General features: G+C 41.4%; 1 protein-coding gene across 1 annotated transcript in view; it reads left to right on the forward strand.

Annotated features, from left to right (window-relative positions):
• The window catches only part of P5CDh1 (delta-1-Pyrroline-5-carboxylate dehydrogenase 1), a 338,244-nt gene that overhangs the window by 238,840 nt on the left and 81,213 nt on the right, over window positions 1-18,191 (forward strand). The window contains exons 9-10 of the mRNA XM_070086007.1: window positions 9,675-9,897; window positions 10,130-10,308. Coding sequence (XP_069942108.1) covers window positions 9,675-9,897; window positions 10,130-10,308 — 402 coding nt within the window. The remainder of the gene's footprint in view (window positions 1-9,674; window positions 9,898-10,129; window positions 10,309-18,191) is intronic.

Here is an 18,191-nt window from a genome sequence, read left to right on the forward strand (position 1 = left end):
CATTTTTTTGGTCTCATTTGATAGAATGGAAGATATATTACAGAAATAGATATGATTTTGATTGCTTTCATGACAAAAAGTACCTTGAAATAGAGCTCAACCTAGGAGAAATGGTCCATTGCTTCGCTGTTTCAGAGTAAACAAATGATGTCACAGTAAATCGTAAATTTTTTTTTAATAAAAATTACAAATTATCTATAGAATAATAATAATAATAATAATAATAATAATAATAATAATAATAATAATAATAATAATAATAATAAGAATAATAATAATGAAAGAAATCTAAGCATAAATAATGGAGTTCGCTTCTCAGTTATTAGCCACCCCTTAGCGGTAATTTCAAATGGTTTTTATGGTTGTATTCTTGTTTTTTTTGGTCTCATTTAATAGAATGGAAGATATATTACAGAAATAGATATGATTTTGATTGCTTTCGTGACTAAAAGTGCCTTGAAATTGAGCTCAACCTAGGAGAAATGGTCCATTGCTTGGCTGTTTTAGAGTAAACAAATGACGTCACTGTCCATTCCAATATGCAGTCGTGAATGGGTTGACATATTTATACAATTATTGCAATAAGGAATAACAGTAAATCCTATACTTTTGTGTGAATAAAAATTACAAATTATTTATATAATAATAACGATAATAATAATAATAATATGTATAATAACAATATGTATAATAATACAGTGGACCCTCGCCTAACGATATTAATCCGTTCCTGAGAGCTCTACGTTAGGCAAAATTATCATTAGGCGAATTAGTTTTCCCCATAAGAAATAATGGAAATCAAATTAATCCGTTCCTGGCACCCCAAAGTATGAACAAAAAAAAATTTTTACCAAATGAAATATTAATTTTAATACACACAAACTGAAGAAGACATGCACAGTTACATGACACTTACCTTTATTGAAGATCTGGTGATGATTGATGGGATGGGAGGAGGGGAGAGTGTTGATGGTATTAGTGTTTAGAAGGGGAATCCCCTTCTATTAGGACTTGAGGTGGCAACTCCTTTCCTGGGGTTACTTCCGTTCTTCTTTTAACCCTTTGAGGGTCGACAGGCCCTCTCCGAAACTCGTTCTCAGGGTCGGCCAAATTTAAAAAAAAAAAAAAATTATTTTCTCTTATGAAAAGATAGAGAATCTTTTCCCGATCATAAAGACACCAAAAGTTTGAAATTTGATAGAAAACTTACGGAATTATGCTCTCGCAAAGTTAGCGGTCTCGGCGATGTTTACGCATCGGCGATTTTGCCCACTTTGAGCCCCATTTTCGGCCAATTTCACTGTACTAGTCGACAAAAAACATGAATATTTCGCTAGAACTCCATTTTTTCTATCGAATGGGTGCAAGAAACCACCCATTTATGAAATTCAACTATCCAGTACAGTGGTCAGAATTTAGCAATTTTGCCAATTTCACACAAATTTCAAAAGATGCCAATTTCCGAATAGGGTCCAGAATAAACAAGAAAGACATTCCTGGCACTAAAATGACATTTCCTCTAGTCATTAGTCACGTCTCAAGGCCCCTCTTATATTCTTTTGCTTTCCACTTTGAATTTTTATTCTCACAAAAAATATAAGATTTACTGTTATGCAGACTACTGCATTAGTGTAAAAAATGGTATAAATATTATTGGTGCACTTGTGAAAGAATATTAGACTCACCAGTTGACGTGTATTGCACGCTTGGCACGATTTGTTTACTTTTGAAGTTTGGTAAAAATCGAACATTTCTGCTACTTTGAGCTCAATTTCAAGGCATCTTTCATTATAAAACCAGTCAAAATCATCTCAATTTCTGTAATATGTCTTCCATTCTATAAAATGAGACCAAGAAAACTAGAATACAACAATAAATACCATACGAAAATACACTGCAAAGTCGCTGATTTATTCCAAAAAAATGGTCAAAGTTTTTTTTTTCTCATTATGCACTGTGTGCTGCAGGATTTTTTTTAGACTGTGCACACTGACCACATAGACCCATTCTTTCATATGAAGGCCTACCAGCTTTCTCCCACTAGATTTGAGGCCGCTAGAATTTATGCGTACTAGTACGTCAAAAACCCCTATGCGTAAGACGTACTAGTACGACCAAAACCCTCAAAGGGTTAATGCCACCAGGACCAGCTTGAGAGTCACTGGACCTCTGTCGCACAACATATCTGTCCATAGAGGCCTGTACCTCCCGTTCTTTTATGACATTCCTAAAGTGTTTCACAACATTGTCAGTGTACAGGTTGCCAACACGGCTTGTAATAGCTGTGTGAGGGTGATTTTCATCAAAAAAGGTTTGCACTTTAAGCCACATTGCACACATCTCCTTAATCTTTGAAGTAGGCAACTTCCTCAATTTCTCTATCCCCTCCTCCGAAGCAGTTTCCTCATGTGTGGCCTCTTGCTGTTGAAGATGATCTAGCAGCTCATCAGTGGTTAGTTCTTCATTGTCCTCCTCCACCAACTCTTCCACATCCTCCCCACTAACCTCCAACCCCAAGGACTTCCCCAATGCCACAGTGGATTCCTCAACTGGCATAGGATTCCCAGGGTTAGCCTCAAACCCTTCAAAATCCCTTTTGTCTACACATTCTGGCCACAGTTTTTTCCAAGCAGAGTTCAAGGTCCTCTTAGTCACTTCCTCCCAAGCCTTACCTATAATGTTTACACAATTGAGGATGCTAAAGTGATCTCTCCAAAACTCTCTTAGAGTCAATTGAGTTTCTGTGGTCACTACAAAGCACCTTTCAAACATAGCTTTTGTGTACAGTTTCTTGAAGTTGGAAATGACCTGCTGGTCCATGGGCTGCAGGAAAGGAGTGGTATTAGGAGGCCAAAACTTGACCTTAAAGAAGCTCATTTCTGCAGAAAGTCTCTAGTGACCCATGCTTTACTGTTTGCCCTCCACAGCACACACAAATTAGCCTTGAGGACATTGTTTTTCCTGAACACTCTGGGAGTTTCAGAGTGATACACCAATAAAGGCTTCACTTTGCAATCACCACTAGCATTGGCACACATCAACAGAGTAAGCCTGTCTTTCATAGGCTTATGTCCTGGGAGTCCCTTTTCCTCCTGAGTAATGTACATCCTGTTTGGCATTTTCTTCCAAAACAGGCCTGTTTCGTCACAATTAAACACTTGCTCAGGTTTCAGTCCCTCACTGTCTATGTACTCCTTGAATTCCTGCACATATTTTTCAGCCGCTTTGTGGTCCAAACTGGCAGCCTCACCATGCCTTATCACACTATGTACGCCACTACGATTCTTAACTCTCTCAAACCAACCTTTGCTGGCCTTAAATTCACTCACATCATCACTAGTTGCAGGAATTTTTCTAATTAAATCGTCATGCAACTTCCTAGCCTTTTCACATATGATCGCTTGAGAGATGCTATCTCTTGCTATCTGTTTTTCGTTTATCCACACCAATAACAGTCTCTCAACATCTTCTATCACTTGCGATCTCTGTTTCAAAAACAAAGTTGCACCTTTGGCAAGAACAGCTTCCTTGATTGCCGTTTTCTTGGCGACAATAGTAGCGATTGTTAATTGAGGTTTTGTGTACAACCTGGCCAGCTCGGAGACACGCACTCCATTTTCATACTTAGCAATGATCTCTTTCTTCATATCCATAGTAATTCTCATTCTTTTTGCTGTAGGGTTGGCACTAGAAGATTTCTTGGGGCCCATGGTGACTTATTTTGCAGGTGCAATCACTAAAAAGGCTGTGATAATATGAAATTTTCCAATTGTATGCTTGGAAGCGACCACGGTGGCTGGCTTGTAAACACTGGCACCCACGGAACAAGTGAGGCGGGCTCAGGCCGCACGTTGACACGTCTCGAACGAACCGCGTTGAGCGAGTTTTTTTAGCGCTAGCCGAGGCAAAATTTTTGCGTTAAAATGTATCGCTAGGCGGATTTAACGTTATGCGATGCGTTCGTGAGACGAGGTTCCACTGTAATAGCATAATACAATAATAATAATAATAATAATAATATATGTATAATAATACATATAATAATACATATAATAATGTACTACATATAATAATTATAACAATAGATGGCTTCAAAAGGCCATCACTAGATGGCAGTGTTTACCACAACAAAGAGGGAGCGGTTGTGGCCGCCTCCACCTGTTACATAATGACATATTTTATTCATTCTGGAGTATATATCATGTTTCTATGTTATTTATATTGTTTGTTATGTCATATTAGATGAACTGTGATATATAAATAAGCCATATAGATGATATTAGCGAAATTATTCACGAAGTATTTTGCCCGGTCTCCAGACAAACTCTCGTCCACCGCCGACACCGCCCATATCACTACATGAATGACATATTTTTTTAATTTTAGAGTATATATCAGGTTTCTATGTTATTTATATTGTTTATCACAGTGAACCCCCGAGTTTTGGCAGCCTCGACTTTTGCGAAATTCGACCTTCGGCGAGTTTTTTTTTTTTTTTTTGGAAAAATTTGGCCTCGAGTTTCGTGAAAAAACTCGTGTTTCGGTGACTATCCGGTACCCGTCCGCCCGCCACCGCGCACACAAAGCCAGTCTCCCATGATATTCACGCTCAGTGTGCCATTGTTTACCAACACATGACCATCACCCCGTGGGTTCATACAATACATTTCATAATAATCCAATGTTTTTTGTGCTTGCAACTGTTAAATAAGTCATCATGGACCCAAGTAAAGCTAGTGCAAGCCCTTTGGTAAATAAAGTGAGTGACGGGGATGTGGAAGAGTTGGTGGAGGACCACAGGGAAGAGCTAACCACTGATGAACTGCAAGAGCTTCAGCTGGAACAGCATCAGACCACAGCCGAGGAACTTGCTTCAGAGGAGGAGGAAGAGGGAGTGGATGAGGTGCCTTCTTCAGTGATTAACCCTTTGACTGTTTCCGACGTATAAATACGTCTTACGAGCCAATGTTTCTGACGTACAAATTCTAGCGGCTTCAAATCAAGCGCCAAAGGCCTGGTAGGCCTACACGGGAGAGAATGGGTCTCAGTGGTTGGTGTGCACCCTGTGAAAAAAATCTGGGACCCAGCGGTGCATTGTGGGAACGCCATGTTGTCAGTCCATTTTCACCATGCCTCTCGGTAAGAAGTTCCTCACTCCTCGGCGGATTGGAGGTCTTTTGTTCCCAAGTGATTGCTCTAACAGCGATGAAAATGTCAGTGACAGTGAATTCCAGGGTTTTGAAGTGAGTGTTACCGAAAAAAGTGCCCAGGATAATGTAATTAGTGACGAAAACCCAGATAACCCACAACCTTCCACCTCTGGTGCTGTGCTGGCTTGTTCACGTTCGCCTGTACCAGGACGAAAGAGGAAACTATTTGGTCGTGTACAACACCCAGATGATAGCAGTGATAGTGATAGTGATAGTGATTTCAAGGTCATTGAAAGCAGTTCTAGTGACAGTGAGAGTGAATATTCCCCAGTGAAGCGGCAGTATGTACGACGTAGCATGCGGTCTGGTAGTGTTTCATTTGTTGTTCCAAGGGGAAGGAGAAACTCTGGGAGCACATCCCGTGGCCCTACACCACGACATGATAGTGAAGATGACGATATTGTAACGATGGGTATGAATGGTGACAGTGAGGGAGGAGGCAGTGGTGGTGATAGTGAGGGTGGCACGGCCCATGTGGCACCATCACCGGGCCACGCTACTACCCACGCGCCTGACTCAGCACAACAACCAGCCTCACCCTACCCCACACTCCCACAACCTGCACCACCACAACCTGCACAACCACAACCTGCACAACCACAACCACGGTACAATATCCAGACCCCACCAGCAGACCGCATCTGGGATTGGCAGGACGGTGACGAGTTTGTTCCCAGTCCCCATGACTTTGATGAAACACAAAGTGGAATAAAGCCATCTTGTCCACTTGGGAACAATGCCAGTGAACTGGACTGCTTTGAGTTATTCTTCGATGAACCCCTGATGGACATCATTGTCAGGGAAACAAACACATACTCTGATTACACCATGGCAAATACAATTCTCTCACCAAAATCACGGCTACACAAGTGGAAGGAGACAACTGTGGCAGAGATGTACCTGTTTTTTGCCACAATAATGCTTATGCCACATGTGTATAAGCACACTGTCACCACATACTGGACAACAGATCGCCTGATTTCAACTCCAGGTTTTAGTGACATTATAGGTGTCAATCGTTTCCTGATACTGTTACGTATTTTACACTTTTCAGACAAAACCAGGCCTGACAGAAGCAACAGGTTATATAAGATAAGAAATGTGTTTATGTACCTGAAACAAAAGTGCTGCATGTATTTTTATCCCTTCAGGAAGCTTGTTATTGATGAGTCCTTGATTTTATTCAAAGGAAGACTCTCATTCAAGCAATATATATCAAACAAGAGGAAACGCTTTGGTATAAAGCTATTTGTACTGTGTGATTGCAAAAGTGGTCTAGTTTTGGATATTACTGTGTACACTGGCAGTAATACTTTGAGAGATACCATGAAGTTATTGGGTATCTCTGGTGATGTGGTTCAAACAATGATGGAACCATATCTTGGTAAGGGGCATATGTTATTTACTGATAACTGGTACACAAGCCCCTTACTCAGTGATTTCTTGCGAGTGAACTTGACAGATGTGTGTGGCACAGTGCGTGGTAATCGCAAACATATGCCAAGGTTCGACGCTGGCACTCGCAGAGGTGAGGTGCAAGCCTTTGCTGCCAATGACATCATGGCATTTCGGTGGCATGACAAACGTGATGTCACATTGTTGACATCAGTTCACCCAAAGGAAATGGTACCCAGTGGCAGGGACAGCAGAGAGACCAATGAACCCATTCTAAAGCCTGCAGCTGTCATGGACTACAACCTCAATATGCGCTTAATGGACAAATGTGACATGCAGATTGGGTTTGCAGACTGTGTACACAAGAGTTATAAGTGGTATATCAAACTTTTTTTCCATCTTGTTGATATCTCTATGCTAAATGCTTATAACATATACAAGTTGAAGACCAACAAAACACCAAAATATGGTGAATTTTGCCTGTCAGTAATCAGACAATTGCAAAGTACCAAGGAGCAACTCCTACAATAGACCAGCGCCCACAGACATCATCTCGTATGAGGCCTGGTGATCACTACCCCATACAACTGCCTCCTACTGCTGCCAAGAAAAATGCTCAGAAGAGGTGTTATGTATGTATGCATACCACAAAACGCCCACAAACACGCAGAGACACTCGTTTTGTGTGTGAGGAGTGTGAAGTGCCCCTCTGCATATACCCATGTTTCAAAGAGTTCCACAAGCTGCAGCAGTTCTAGGAACGTGTTTAGTGACTGTACATATGTATATATATTATGGAACAATAGTAATAAACATTGTTTTGTATTGTTTGTTTGTGTAAACAAAGTGTATACACAAACTAATAGTGATAAAGTTTGTTCTGTTATTGTGTTGTAAACAATGAGTGTATATTTGAAGAATGCACCTTACATTGGTCTCACAGGCCACATAAGTTACCTGGAACAGAAAAATATTGAAAAATGCAAGAAACCTTTGAATTAGAGTAAATAAAAGAATACCGGGTGGGCGGCACTCGCCGCTGTTGCTGTACGCACGTCAATTTCTGCAAACTTTGCGGCTCTATATCTCGGTAAGTACTGATGGCAAAAATTTATTTTTAGGCTGAAAACACTAGTAAAAATATTCCTAACATTTTCATAAGAAAAAATAATTTTTTTTTTTTCGAATATTTGGCGACATAGAATGACAGTTTCAGAGAGAGGCCTGAAACAGTCAAAGGGTTAAGGACATGTGTGGAATGTGGAATGAGTTGCAAAGTTTTGTTGTAAAGTATCACCCTGACCAAGCTGAAACAAGCCGTATCTGCAACATGTACAGTGACAGTGTTGTGTCCCACTTCAGGGAAATCTTAAAGAAACGCCAGAAAAAGACCTCTCTGGATAGATATTTTGTGCGCCAGGGGTCCAGTGACTCTCAAGTTGTTCCCAGTGGCATTAAAAGAAGGGAAGTAACCCCAGATCAGGACTTGCTACCTAAAGCCCTAATGGAAGGAGATTCTCCTTCCAAACAATAGTGTACACCTTCCTCCTATTACCTTCTCCCATCTTCCATCCACCCAGAAGTCTTCAGTAAAGGTAAGTGTAATGTTATTATTTATTTTAAATGCATGTACTTGATTTCTGATTGTTTTCATTATGTAAATCTTTATTTAATTTGAAAAAAAATATTTTGTTTTAATATTTTTGGGTGTCTGGAACAGATTAATTTTATTTCCATTATTTCTTATGGGGAAAATGGTTTCGAGTTTCGTGAATTTCGACCTTCGGCGGGCTTTCTGGAATGGATTAATCACGAAACTCTGGGGTCCACTGTATGTCATATTAGATGAAATGAGATAGATAAGTAAGCCATAGAGTTGATATTAGTGAAATTATTGAAGTACAGAATTCCACTGGAACGGATTAATTGCATTTCAATTAATTTAAATGAGGAAAACTGACTCTGCAAACGAGCAAATCCAGTTGCAAGCAAGGTCATGGAACAGATTAAACTCACAAGTAGAGGTTCCACTGTATAAGAATAAGGTGATGTGGGTATCAAACAAGCTTGGTAAAGAAAAATTGGATATCACATTGGAGGGAGGGAGTATAGAAGAAGTGAATGTGTTCAGATATTTGGGAGTAGATTTGTCAGCAGATAGGTTTATGAAGGATGAGTTTTACCATAGAATTCATGAAGGATAAGGGTGTGTGGTGCATTGAAGTATCTGTGGAGACAAAAAAGCATTATCTATGGAGGCAAAGAAGGGAATGTACAAGAGTATTGTAGTACCAACACACTTACATGAGTGTGAAGCATGGGTTGTAAATGCTGGAGTGAGAAAGAGACTGGAGGCAATGGAGATGTCATGTCTAAGGGTGATGTGTGGTGTAAATATTATGCAGAGAATTCGTAGTGTGGAAATTAGGAGGTGTGGAGTTACTGAAAGTATTATTCAGAGGGCTGAAGATCAGTTGTTGAGGTTTGGTCATTTAGAGAGGTTGGAGCAAAATAGGTTGACTTGGAGGGTGTATAAATCTGTAGTGAAGGGAAGGAGGGGTAGGGGTCATCCTAGGAAAGGATGGAGGGAGGGGGTAAAAGAGGTTTTGTGTGCAAGGGGCCTGGACATGCAGCAGGCATGTGTGAGTGTGTTAGATAGGAGTGAATGGCGACGAATGGTTTTGGGGACCTGATGAGGTGTTGGAGTGTGAGCAGGGTAATGTTTCGTGAAGGGATTCAGGGAAACCGGTTAGCCAAACTTGGGTCCTAGAGGTGGGAAGTACAGTGCCCACACTTTAAAGGAGGGGTAAACTGTCATATCTAGGTGCCTCTGCAAAGACAGTGATATTGTGTGAATGATGGTGAAAGTGTTTCTTTTTTTTTGGGTCACCCTGCCTCAGTGGGAGATGGCCGAAATGTTGAAAAAAAGTTGTTCAGTTTTTGATGCTGGATATGAGTGCTAAATTTCATTGTTCAAAAGTAGGCATGGGGCAGTACAGTAAACATGAAAATACGGGAATATTGGTGCAGTAATTTTGTGGTTAATTTGTGTTTGTAATGTTTGTACAGAACCTTCCAGCGACTGTGGGCGCAGGTGGGTGAAAACTTGCCCAACATGAGAAATTTCCCTCGCCTGGTTGGGGAGTGTGGGGGTAAGAATTATCACCTTGTTCATCCATCTGCTGATGTTACCTCAGTTGTTAATGGCACTATTCGTTCAGCCTTTGAGTATTGTGGGCAGAAGTGCTCAGCTTGTTCTCGTGCCTACTTCCCTGAATCACTGTGGCCAGAGGTAAAGTTAAAATCTATCTCTCCTTAGCTACTTTTTATATAAAATCAGTAATTTTCAAATACAAAGAAGGTTCTCAACTTAAACAGTTGAATTCTTTCTTTTCAGTTTGTAAATTTAATTACATTAAACACTTGTTTGTAAGTTCTGATCATACTTGGGGTGGTAAGAGACCTTTTTGTTCTTCACTTTTTTTACTGATCAGTTAATGCCATTAAAATTTTTTCTTTTGCAGATAAAAGAAAAATTGTTGAGCGTACAAAAAGAGTTGAAGGTTGGTGATGTCAGAGAGCCTGACTCCTTCATGTCAGCTGTGATTGATGCTAAAGCATTTAAACGTATCACTGGATACATTGAACATGCAAAGGCTTCATCCAAAACTTCCATAATTGCTGGTGGAAAATATGATGACAGGTGAGAGGATTTGAATTATCTTAAATTAGTAATTAGATTTAACAAAACTTGACATAAGAAACTTCCCTTAAAGTGTAAAGCGAATTTCTGTCTACAGGTGGTTGTAATGGTTGTGGAATTGTATGTACTACTTACATGGCCAGCAGTGTTAATGTTTCCTTTGGCTTCCATTCAGTTGCTTCTAAGCCTGCTTTATTTGTATCTGTGTATGTTTGTACAATGTATATATGTATGTGTATAATACATGTACAAGCATGTATATACACACCCCTCTGGGATTTCTTCTGTTTTCTTACTAGTTCTTGTTCTTGTTTATTTTCTCTTATCTTCATGTGGAAGTTGAACAGAATTCTTCCTCTGAATGTCATGCGTGTTGTAAGAGGCGACTAACTTGCAGGGAGCAAGGAGCTAGCAAACCCTTCTGTATACATTACTAAAGTTTAAAAGAGAAACTCTTGTTTTTTTTTTTTGGGGGGGGGCTACCTTGCCTTAGTGGGATATGGCCGGTTTGTTGAAAGAAGAAGTTATATGCCTATGTAAACAAGTACTATATTTTTTTTTTATATGTGTATATAAACAAGTACTGTATTTTTGTTTTTTATTAACACATTAGCTGTCTCCCACCAAGGCAGGGTGGCACAAAAAAGAAAAACTTTCACCATCATTCACTCCATCACTGTCTTGCCAGAGGCACGCTTACACTACAGTTATAAAACTGCAACATTAACACTCCTCCTTCAGAATGCAGGCACTGTACTTCCCATCTCCAGGATTCAAGTCTGGCCTGCCAGTTTCCCTGAATCCCTTCCTAAATGTTACCTTGCTCACACTCCAACAGGCCGTCAAGTACTAAAAACCATTTGTCTCCATTCAATGCTATCTAACATGCTCGTGCATGTTTGCTGGAAGTCCAAGCCCCTTGTACACAAAGCCTCCTTTACCCCCTCCCTCTAACCTTTCCTAGGCCGACCTCTGCCCCGCCTTCTCTCCACTACAGATTTATACACTCTCGAAGTGATTCTGTTTTGTTCCCTCCTCTCTACATGTCGGAACTAACTCTACAACCCCTCCTCAGCCCTCTGGATAATAGTTTTGGTAATCCCACACCACCACCTAATTTCCAAACTACAAATTCTCTGCATTATATTCACACCACACATTGCCCTCAGACATGACATCTCCACTGCCTTCAGCCCTCTCCTTATTGCAGCATTCACCACCCATGTTTCACACCCACATAAGAGTGTTGGTATAACTATACTCTCATACATTCCCCTCTTTGCTTCCATGGACAAAGTTTTTTATCTCCACACTCCTGAGTGCACCACTCACCATTTTCCCCTCGTTAATTCTGTGATTCACCTCATCTTTCATAGGCCCGTCTGCTGACACATACACTCCTAAATATCTGAATACGTACATTCACCTCCTCCATACTCTCTCCCTCCAATCTAATATCCAGTCTTTTGTCACCTAATTATTTTGTTATCCTTATCGCTTTACACTTACCTATATTCACTTTTAATTTTCTTCCTTTACATACCATACCAAACTCATCCACCAACCTCTGCAACTTCTCTTCAAAATCTTCCAAAAGCACAGTGTCATCAGCAAAGAGCAACTGTGGCAACTCCCACTTTGTGTTAGATTCTTTATCTTTTAGCCCTACATCTCTTGCCAACGCCCAAGCATTCACTTCTCTTACAATTATTTTTTATTATTATCACACTGGCCGATTCCCACCAAGGCAGGGTGGCCCGAAAAAGAAAAACTTTCACCATCATTCACTCCATCACTGTCTTGCCAGAAGGGTGCTTTACTCTACAGTTTTTAAACTGCAACATTAACACCCCTCCTTCAGAGTGCAGGCACTTTACTTCCCATCTCCAGGACTCAAGTCCGGCCTGCCGGTTTCCCTGAACCCCTTCATAAATGTTACATTGCTCACTCTCCAACAGCACGTCAAGTATTAAAAACCATTTGTCTCCATTCACTCCTATCAAACACGCTCACGCATACCTGCTGGAAGTCCAAGCCCCTCGCACACAAAACCTCCTTTACCCCCTCCCTCCAACCTTTCCTAGGCCGACCCCTACCCCGCCTTCCTTCCACTACAGACTGATACACTCTTGAAGTCACTCTGTTTCGCTTCATTCTCTCTACATGTCCGAACCACCTCAACAACCCTTCCTCAGCCCTCTGGACAACAGTTTTGGTAATCCCGCACCTCCTCCTAACTTCCAAACTACGAATTCTCTGCATTATATTCACACCACACATTGCCCTCAGACATGACATCTCCACTGCCTCCAGCCTTCTCCTCGCTGCAACATTCATCACCCATGCTTCACACCCATATAAGAGCATTGGTAAAACTATACTCTCATACATTCCCCTCTTTGCCTCCGAGGACAAAGTTCTTTGTTTCCACAGACTCATAAGTGCACCACTCACCCTTTTCCCCTCATCAATTCTATGATTCGCCTCATCTTTCATAGACCCATCTGCTGACACGTCTACTCCCAAATATCTGAATACATTCACCTCCTCCATACTCTCTCCCTCCAATCTGATATCCAATCTTTCATCACCTAATCTTTTTGTTATCCTCAACACCATCTATAAATATATTGAACAACCATGGTGATATCACACATCCTTCTCTAAGGCCTACTTTTACCGGGAAATAATCTCCCTCTCTCTACATACTCTAACCTGAGCCTCACTATCCTTGTCAAAACTCTTCACTGCTTTCAGTAACCTACCTCCTATTTCATACATTTGCAACATCTGCCACATTGCCTCCCTATCCACCCTGTCATACATCTTTTCCAAATCCATAAATGCCACAAAAACCTCTTTAGCCTTATCTAAATACTGTTCACCTATGTTTCAATGTAAACACTTGGTTTACACGCCCCCTACCTTTCCTAAAGCCTCCTTGTTCATCTGCTGTCCTTACTCTTCGTCTTATTCTTAATTCTTTCAATAATAACTCTAACATACACTTTACCAGGTATGCTTGTCAGACTTTTTCCCCTATAATTTTTGCACTCTTTTGCCTCCTTTGCCTTTACACAAGAGAGTGCAAAAATTATAGGGGAATAAGTCTGTTGAGTATACGTACCTAGTATGGTTGTTGAGTATACGTACCTAGTATGGTTGTTGAGTATACGTACCTAGTATGGTTGTAGGGTATACATACCTAGTATGGTTATTGAAAGAATTAAGAGTAAGACTGAGAGTAGGATGACAGATGAACAAGGAGGCATATTCTGTATTATAATTTAAGTAACTAGTATCACTCACTCTGCTAAACTAGACAGTTATATATGCTTTCGTGATTTTTATTGTGAATTGCCAGAGTAAAATTTAACCCTTAAATGGTTCAAACGTATATATACGTTCACTCACGCAGTGCCCTGAATATTTTGAAAAAAAAAAAAATTATAGAAGAAAAGAACACATTTTTTGACATGTTTTAGAACAAAAAAAAATAGGGTCAGTACTTACCGAGATATGAGGCCGAGAAGTTGGCACTGGATGCTCATGTGACAGCAACATCCAGTCCTGCCGCTTGCAGAAGTGTTGCCTATATACCTTTTTTTCTATTTTTCATATTTTATGTAATTTTTATGTTCTGATAATTACAATTTGTAGTAGTTCTTGTCATTTTATAACCAATCTTTGTTCTGACACTAGTATTAGGTACTGAAATTGTACTCAAATTGTCACAAACACACTGACAGGTGGACATTTACACCTGCCTTAACCATTTACTATTATCTTGGAATATATACAAAGTATTTATATGTCCCAGCAATGTTTTGGATATGTGGAAGTATATAATAATGAGGAGGAGGAGGAGAAGGAGGAGGAGGAGGAAGAGAAGAAGGAGGAGGAGGAGGAGATGAAGGAAGAGGAGAAGGAGATGAAGGAGGAGGAGAAGGAGATGGAGGAGGAGAAGGAGATGGAGGAGGAGAAGGAGATGGAGGAGGAGAAGGAGATGGAGGAGGAGGAGAAGAAGGAGATGGAGGAGGAGGAGCAGCAGAAGGAGATGGAGGAGGAGGAGCAGAAGGAGATGGAGGAGGAGGAGGAGAAGGAGATGGAGGAGGAGAAGGAGATGGAGGAGGAGGAGGAGAAGGAGATGGAGGAGGAGGAGAAGGAGATGGAGGAGAAGGAGATGGTGGAGAAAGAGGAGAGGAAGAAGGAGGAATGGGAGAAGGAGGGGGAGAAGGAGGAGGGGGAGAAGGAGGAGGGGGAGGAGGAGGAGGAGGAGGGGAGGAGGAGGAGGAGGGGAGGAGGAGGAGGGGGAGGAGGAGGAGGTGGAGGAGGGGGGAGGAGGAGGAGGTGGAGGAGGGGGGAGGAGGAGGAGGTGGAGGAGGGGGGAGGAGGAGGAGGAGGAGGAGGAGGGGGGAGGAGGAGGAGGAGGGGGAGGGGGAGGAGGAAGAGGAGGGGGAGGAGGAGGAGGACGAGGAGGAAGAGGGGAGGAGGAGGAGGAGTAGGAGGAGGAGGAGGAGGATTGAAGGAGGGGGAGGAGGAGGAGGGGGAGGAGGAGGAGGTGGAGTAGGGGGGAGGAGGAGGAGGAGGGGGAGGAGGAGGAGGAGGAGGGGGGAGGAGGAGGAGGAGGAGGGGGAGGGGGAGGAGGGGGAGGAGGAGGAGGAGGAGGAGGAAGAGGGGAGGAGGAGGAGGAGGAGGAGGGGGAGGAGGAGGAGGAGGAGGAGGGGGAGGAGGAGGAGGGGGAGGAGGAGGGGGAGGAAGAGGGGGAGGAAGAGGAGGAGGGGGAGGAAGAGGAGGAGGAGGAGGAGGAGGAGGAGGAGGGGGAGGAAGCATGAAAATCAAAGTCCACCCCTGACAGTAACATGATAAGATTAGATAACTGATAAGAGCTGATGTTTAACCCTTTGAGGGTCGACAGGCCCTCTCCGAGACTCGTTCTCAGGGTCGGCCAAATTTAAAAAAAAAATAATTTTGTCTTATGAAAAGATAGAGAATCTTTTCCCGATCATAATGACACCAAAATTATGAAATTTGATGGAAAACTTACGGAATTATGCTCTTGCGAAGTTAGCGGTCTCGGCGATGTTTACGTATCGGCGATTTTGCCCACTTTGAGCCCCATTTTCGGCCAATTCCACTGCACTAGTCGACAAAAAACATGAATATTTCGCTAGAACTCCATTTTTTTTCTATCGAATGAGTGCAAGAAACCATCTATTTACCAATTTCAACTATCCAGTACAGTGGTCAGAATTTAGCAGTTTTGCCAATTTCACACAAATTTCAAAAGATGCCAATTTCCGAATAGGGTCCAGAATAAACAAGAAAGACATTCCTGGCACTAAAATGACATTTCCTTTGTTCATTAGTCACGTCTCAAGGCCCCTCTTACATTCTTTTGCTTTCCACTTTGAATTTTTATTCTCACAAAAAATTGAAGATTTTCTGTTATGCAGACTACTGCATTAGTGTAAAAAATGGTATAAATAATATTGGCACACTTGCAAAAGAATATTAGACTCACCAGTTGACGTGTATTGGACGCATGGCATGATTTGTTTACTTTTGAACTTTGGTAAAAATCGAACATTTCTGCTACTTTGAGCTCAATTTCAAGGTACTTGTCATTGTAAAACCAGTCAAAATCATCTCAATTTCTGTAATATGTCTTCCATTCTATAAAATGAGACCAAGAAAACTAGAATACAACAATAAATACCATACGAAAATACAGTGCAAAGTCGCTGTTTTATTCCAAAAAAACGGTCAAATTTTTTTTTTCTCATTATGCACTGTGTGCTGCAGGATTTTTTTTGTACTGTGCACACTGACCACATAGACCCATTCTTTCATATGTAGGCCTACCAGCTTTCTTCCACTAGATTTGAGGGCGCTAGAATTTAGGCGTACTAATACGTCAAAAACCCTGGGTCGTAAGCCGTACTAGTACGGCCGAAACCCTCAAAGGGTTAATGAGCATACACGAGGGTGGGGGAGCGTGCAGCAGATAAGAAAATATTAGAGGTGATATTTGATGAGCATCGCCTTCACTTTTTAGCTGGTACACAAACATGTCTGTCTGTCAAGCTCTCTGTCTATCTGTCTATCCATCTAGCTCTCTGTCTCAGAGAGAGCCACAAGACTGCATCATCACCTTTACTCACATCTTCAAGCAGAGTATAGCACTTTGTCTGGATTTTTTGGGTTATCCTAGGTAATTTACACTATGTATACCTGTATTCATGTGTACCTGTGAGACAGAGATAGACAGAAAGAGAGAAACAGATTGAAAGAGATACAGAGACAGATAGACAGAGATAGAGATACAGAGATAGACAGACCCTAAACTTGGGGTTAACATCACTTTCCTCTCAAAAGACGAGTGTTAATATGACATTACATCAGTGAATCCTTGGTGTTTGCTGCACTGTTTGCTCTAGCTGGCACTCAATTTAACTGGCACTCCCACAAGGTACTAAGTGGTCCCAGATTTTTTTGATACCGCGCACACTGAGTGTTAGGACCCATTCTATGCTGACAAGGCATCTCAGGCCAATCGTGCCAAATTTGAAGGCAGGAAAAATAAAACGTAGCTGCAGTTAGAGTAAGAGGTAGATGGGAAAAGAGGAAAATGGCAACAACAAGCAACAGGGAGGTGAAAGTGTATAAACTAAGGGAGGAGGAAGTTCAGGTGAGATATAAGCAACTATTGGCAGAAAGGTGGGCTGGTGCAAGTATGAGTAGTGGGGGGTTGAAAAGGGTTGGAATAGTTTTAAAAATGCAGTATTAGAATGTGAGGCAGAAGTTTGTGGTTATAGGAGGGTGGGTGCAGGAGGAATGAGGAGTGATTGGTGGAATGATGAAGTAAACTTAGTAAAGGGTTTGATAAAAGAGAAAAAGGTAGCTTATGAGAGGTTTTTACAAAGTGTTATAAGAAGAGTAGAGTATATGGAGAGTAAAAGAAAGGTGAAGAGAGTGGTGAGAAAGTGCAAAAGGAGAGCTGATGATAGAGTGGGAGAGGCACTGTGAAGAAATTTTAATGAAAATAAGAAAAAATTTGGAGTGAGTTAAACAAGTTAAGAAAGTCTAGGGAACGAATGGATTCGTCAGTTAAAAACAGAGTAGGGGAGTTAGTAGATGGGGAGATGGAGGTTTTGGGTAGATGGTGAGAATATTTTGAGGAACTTTTAAATGTTGATGAAGAAAGGGAAGCGGTAATTTCATGCACTGGCCAGGGAGGTATACCATCTTTTAGGAGTGAAGAAGAACAGGATGCGAGTGTGGGGGAGATGCATGAGGCATTACGTAGAATGAAAGGGGGTAAAGCAGCTGGAACTGATGGGATCTGGGAACTGATGGGAGGGATATAGTGTTGGAGTGGTTGGTATTTTTGTTTAATAAATGTATGAAAGAGGGGAAGGTACCTAGGGATTGGCAGAGAGCATGTATACTCCTTTTATATAAAGGGAAGGGGGACAAAAGAGATTGTAAAAATTGTAGAGGAATAAGTTTACTGAGTATACCAGGAAAAGTGTACAGTAGGGTTATAATTGAAAGAATTAGAGGTAAGACAGAATGTAGGATTGCGGATGAGCAAGGAGGTTTCAGAGTGGGTAGGGATGTGTAGATCAAGTGTTTACATTGAAGCATATATGTGAACAGTATTTAGATAAAGGTAGGGAAATTTTTATTGCATTTATGGATTTAGAAAAGGCATATGATTAAGTGGATAGGGGAGGAATGTGGCAGATGTTGCAAGTATATGGAATAGGTGGTAAGTTACTAAATGCTGTAAAGAGTTTTTATGAGGATAGTGAGGCTCAGGTTAGGGTGTGTGGAAGAGAGGGAGAATACTTCTCAGTAAAAGTAGGTCTTAGACAGGG

Source organism: Cherax quadricarinatus, chromosome 17 (assembly GCF_038502225.1).
Source record: "Cherax quadricarinatus isolate ZL_2023a chromosome 17, ASM3850222v1, whole genome shotgun sequence".
Taxonomy (NCBI): Eukaryota; Metazoa; Arthropoda; class Malacostraca; order Decapoda; family Parastacidae; genus Cherax; species Cherax quadricarinatus.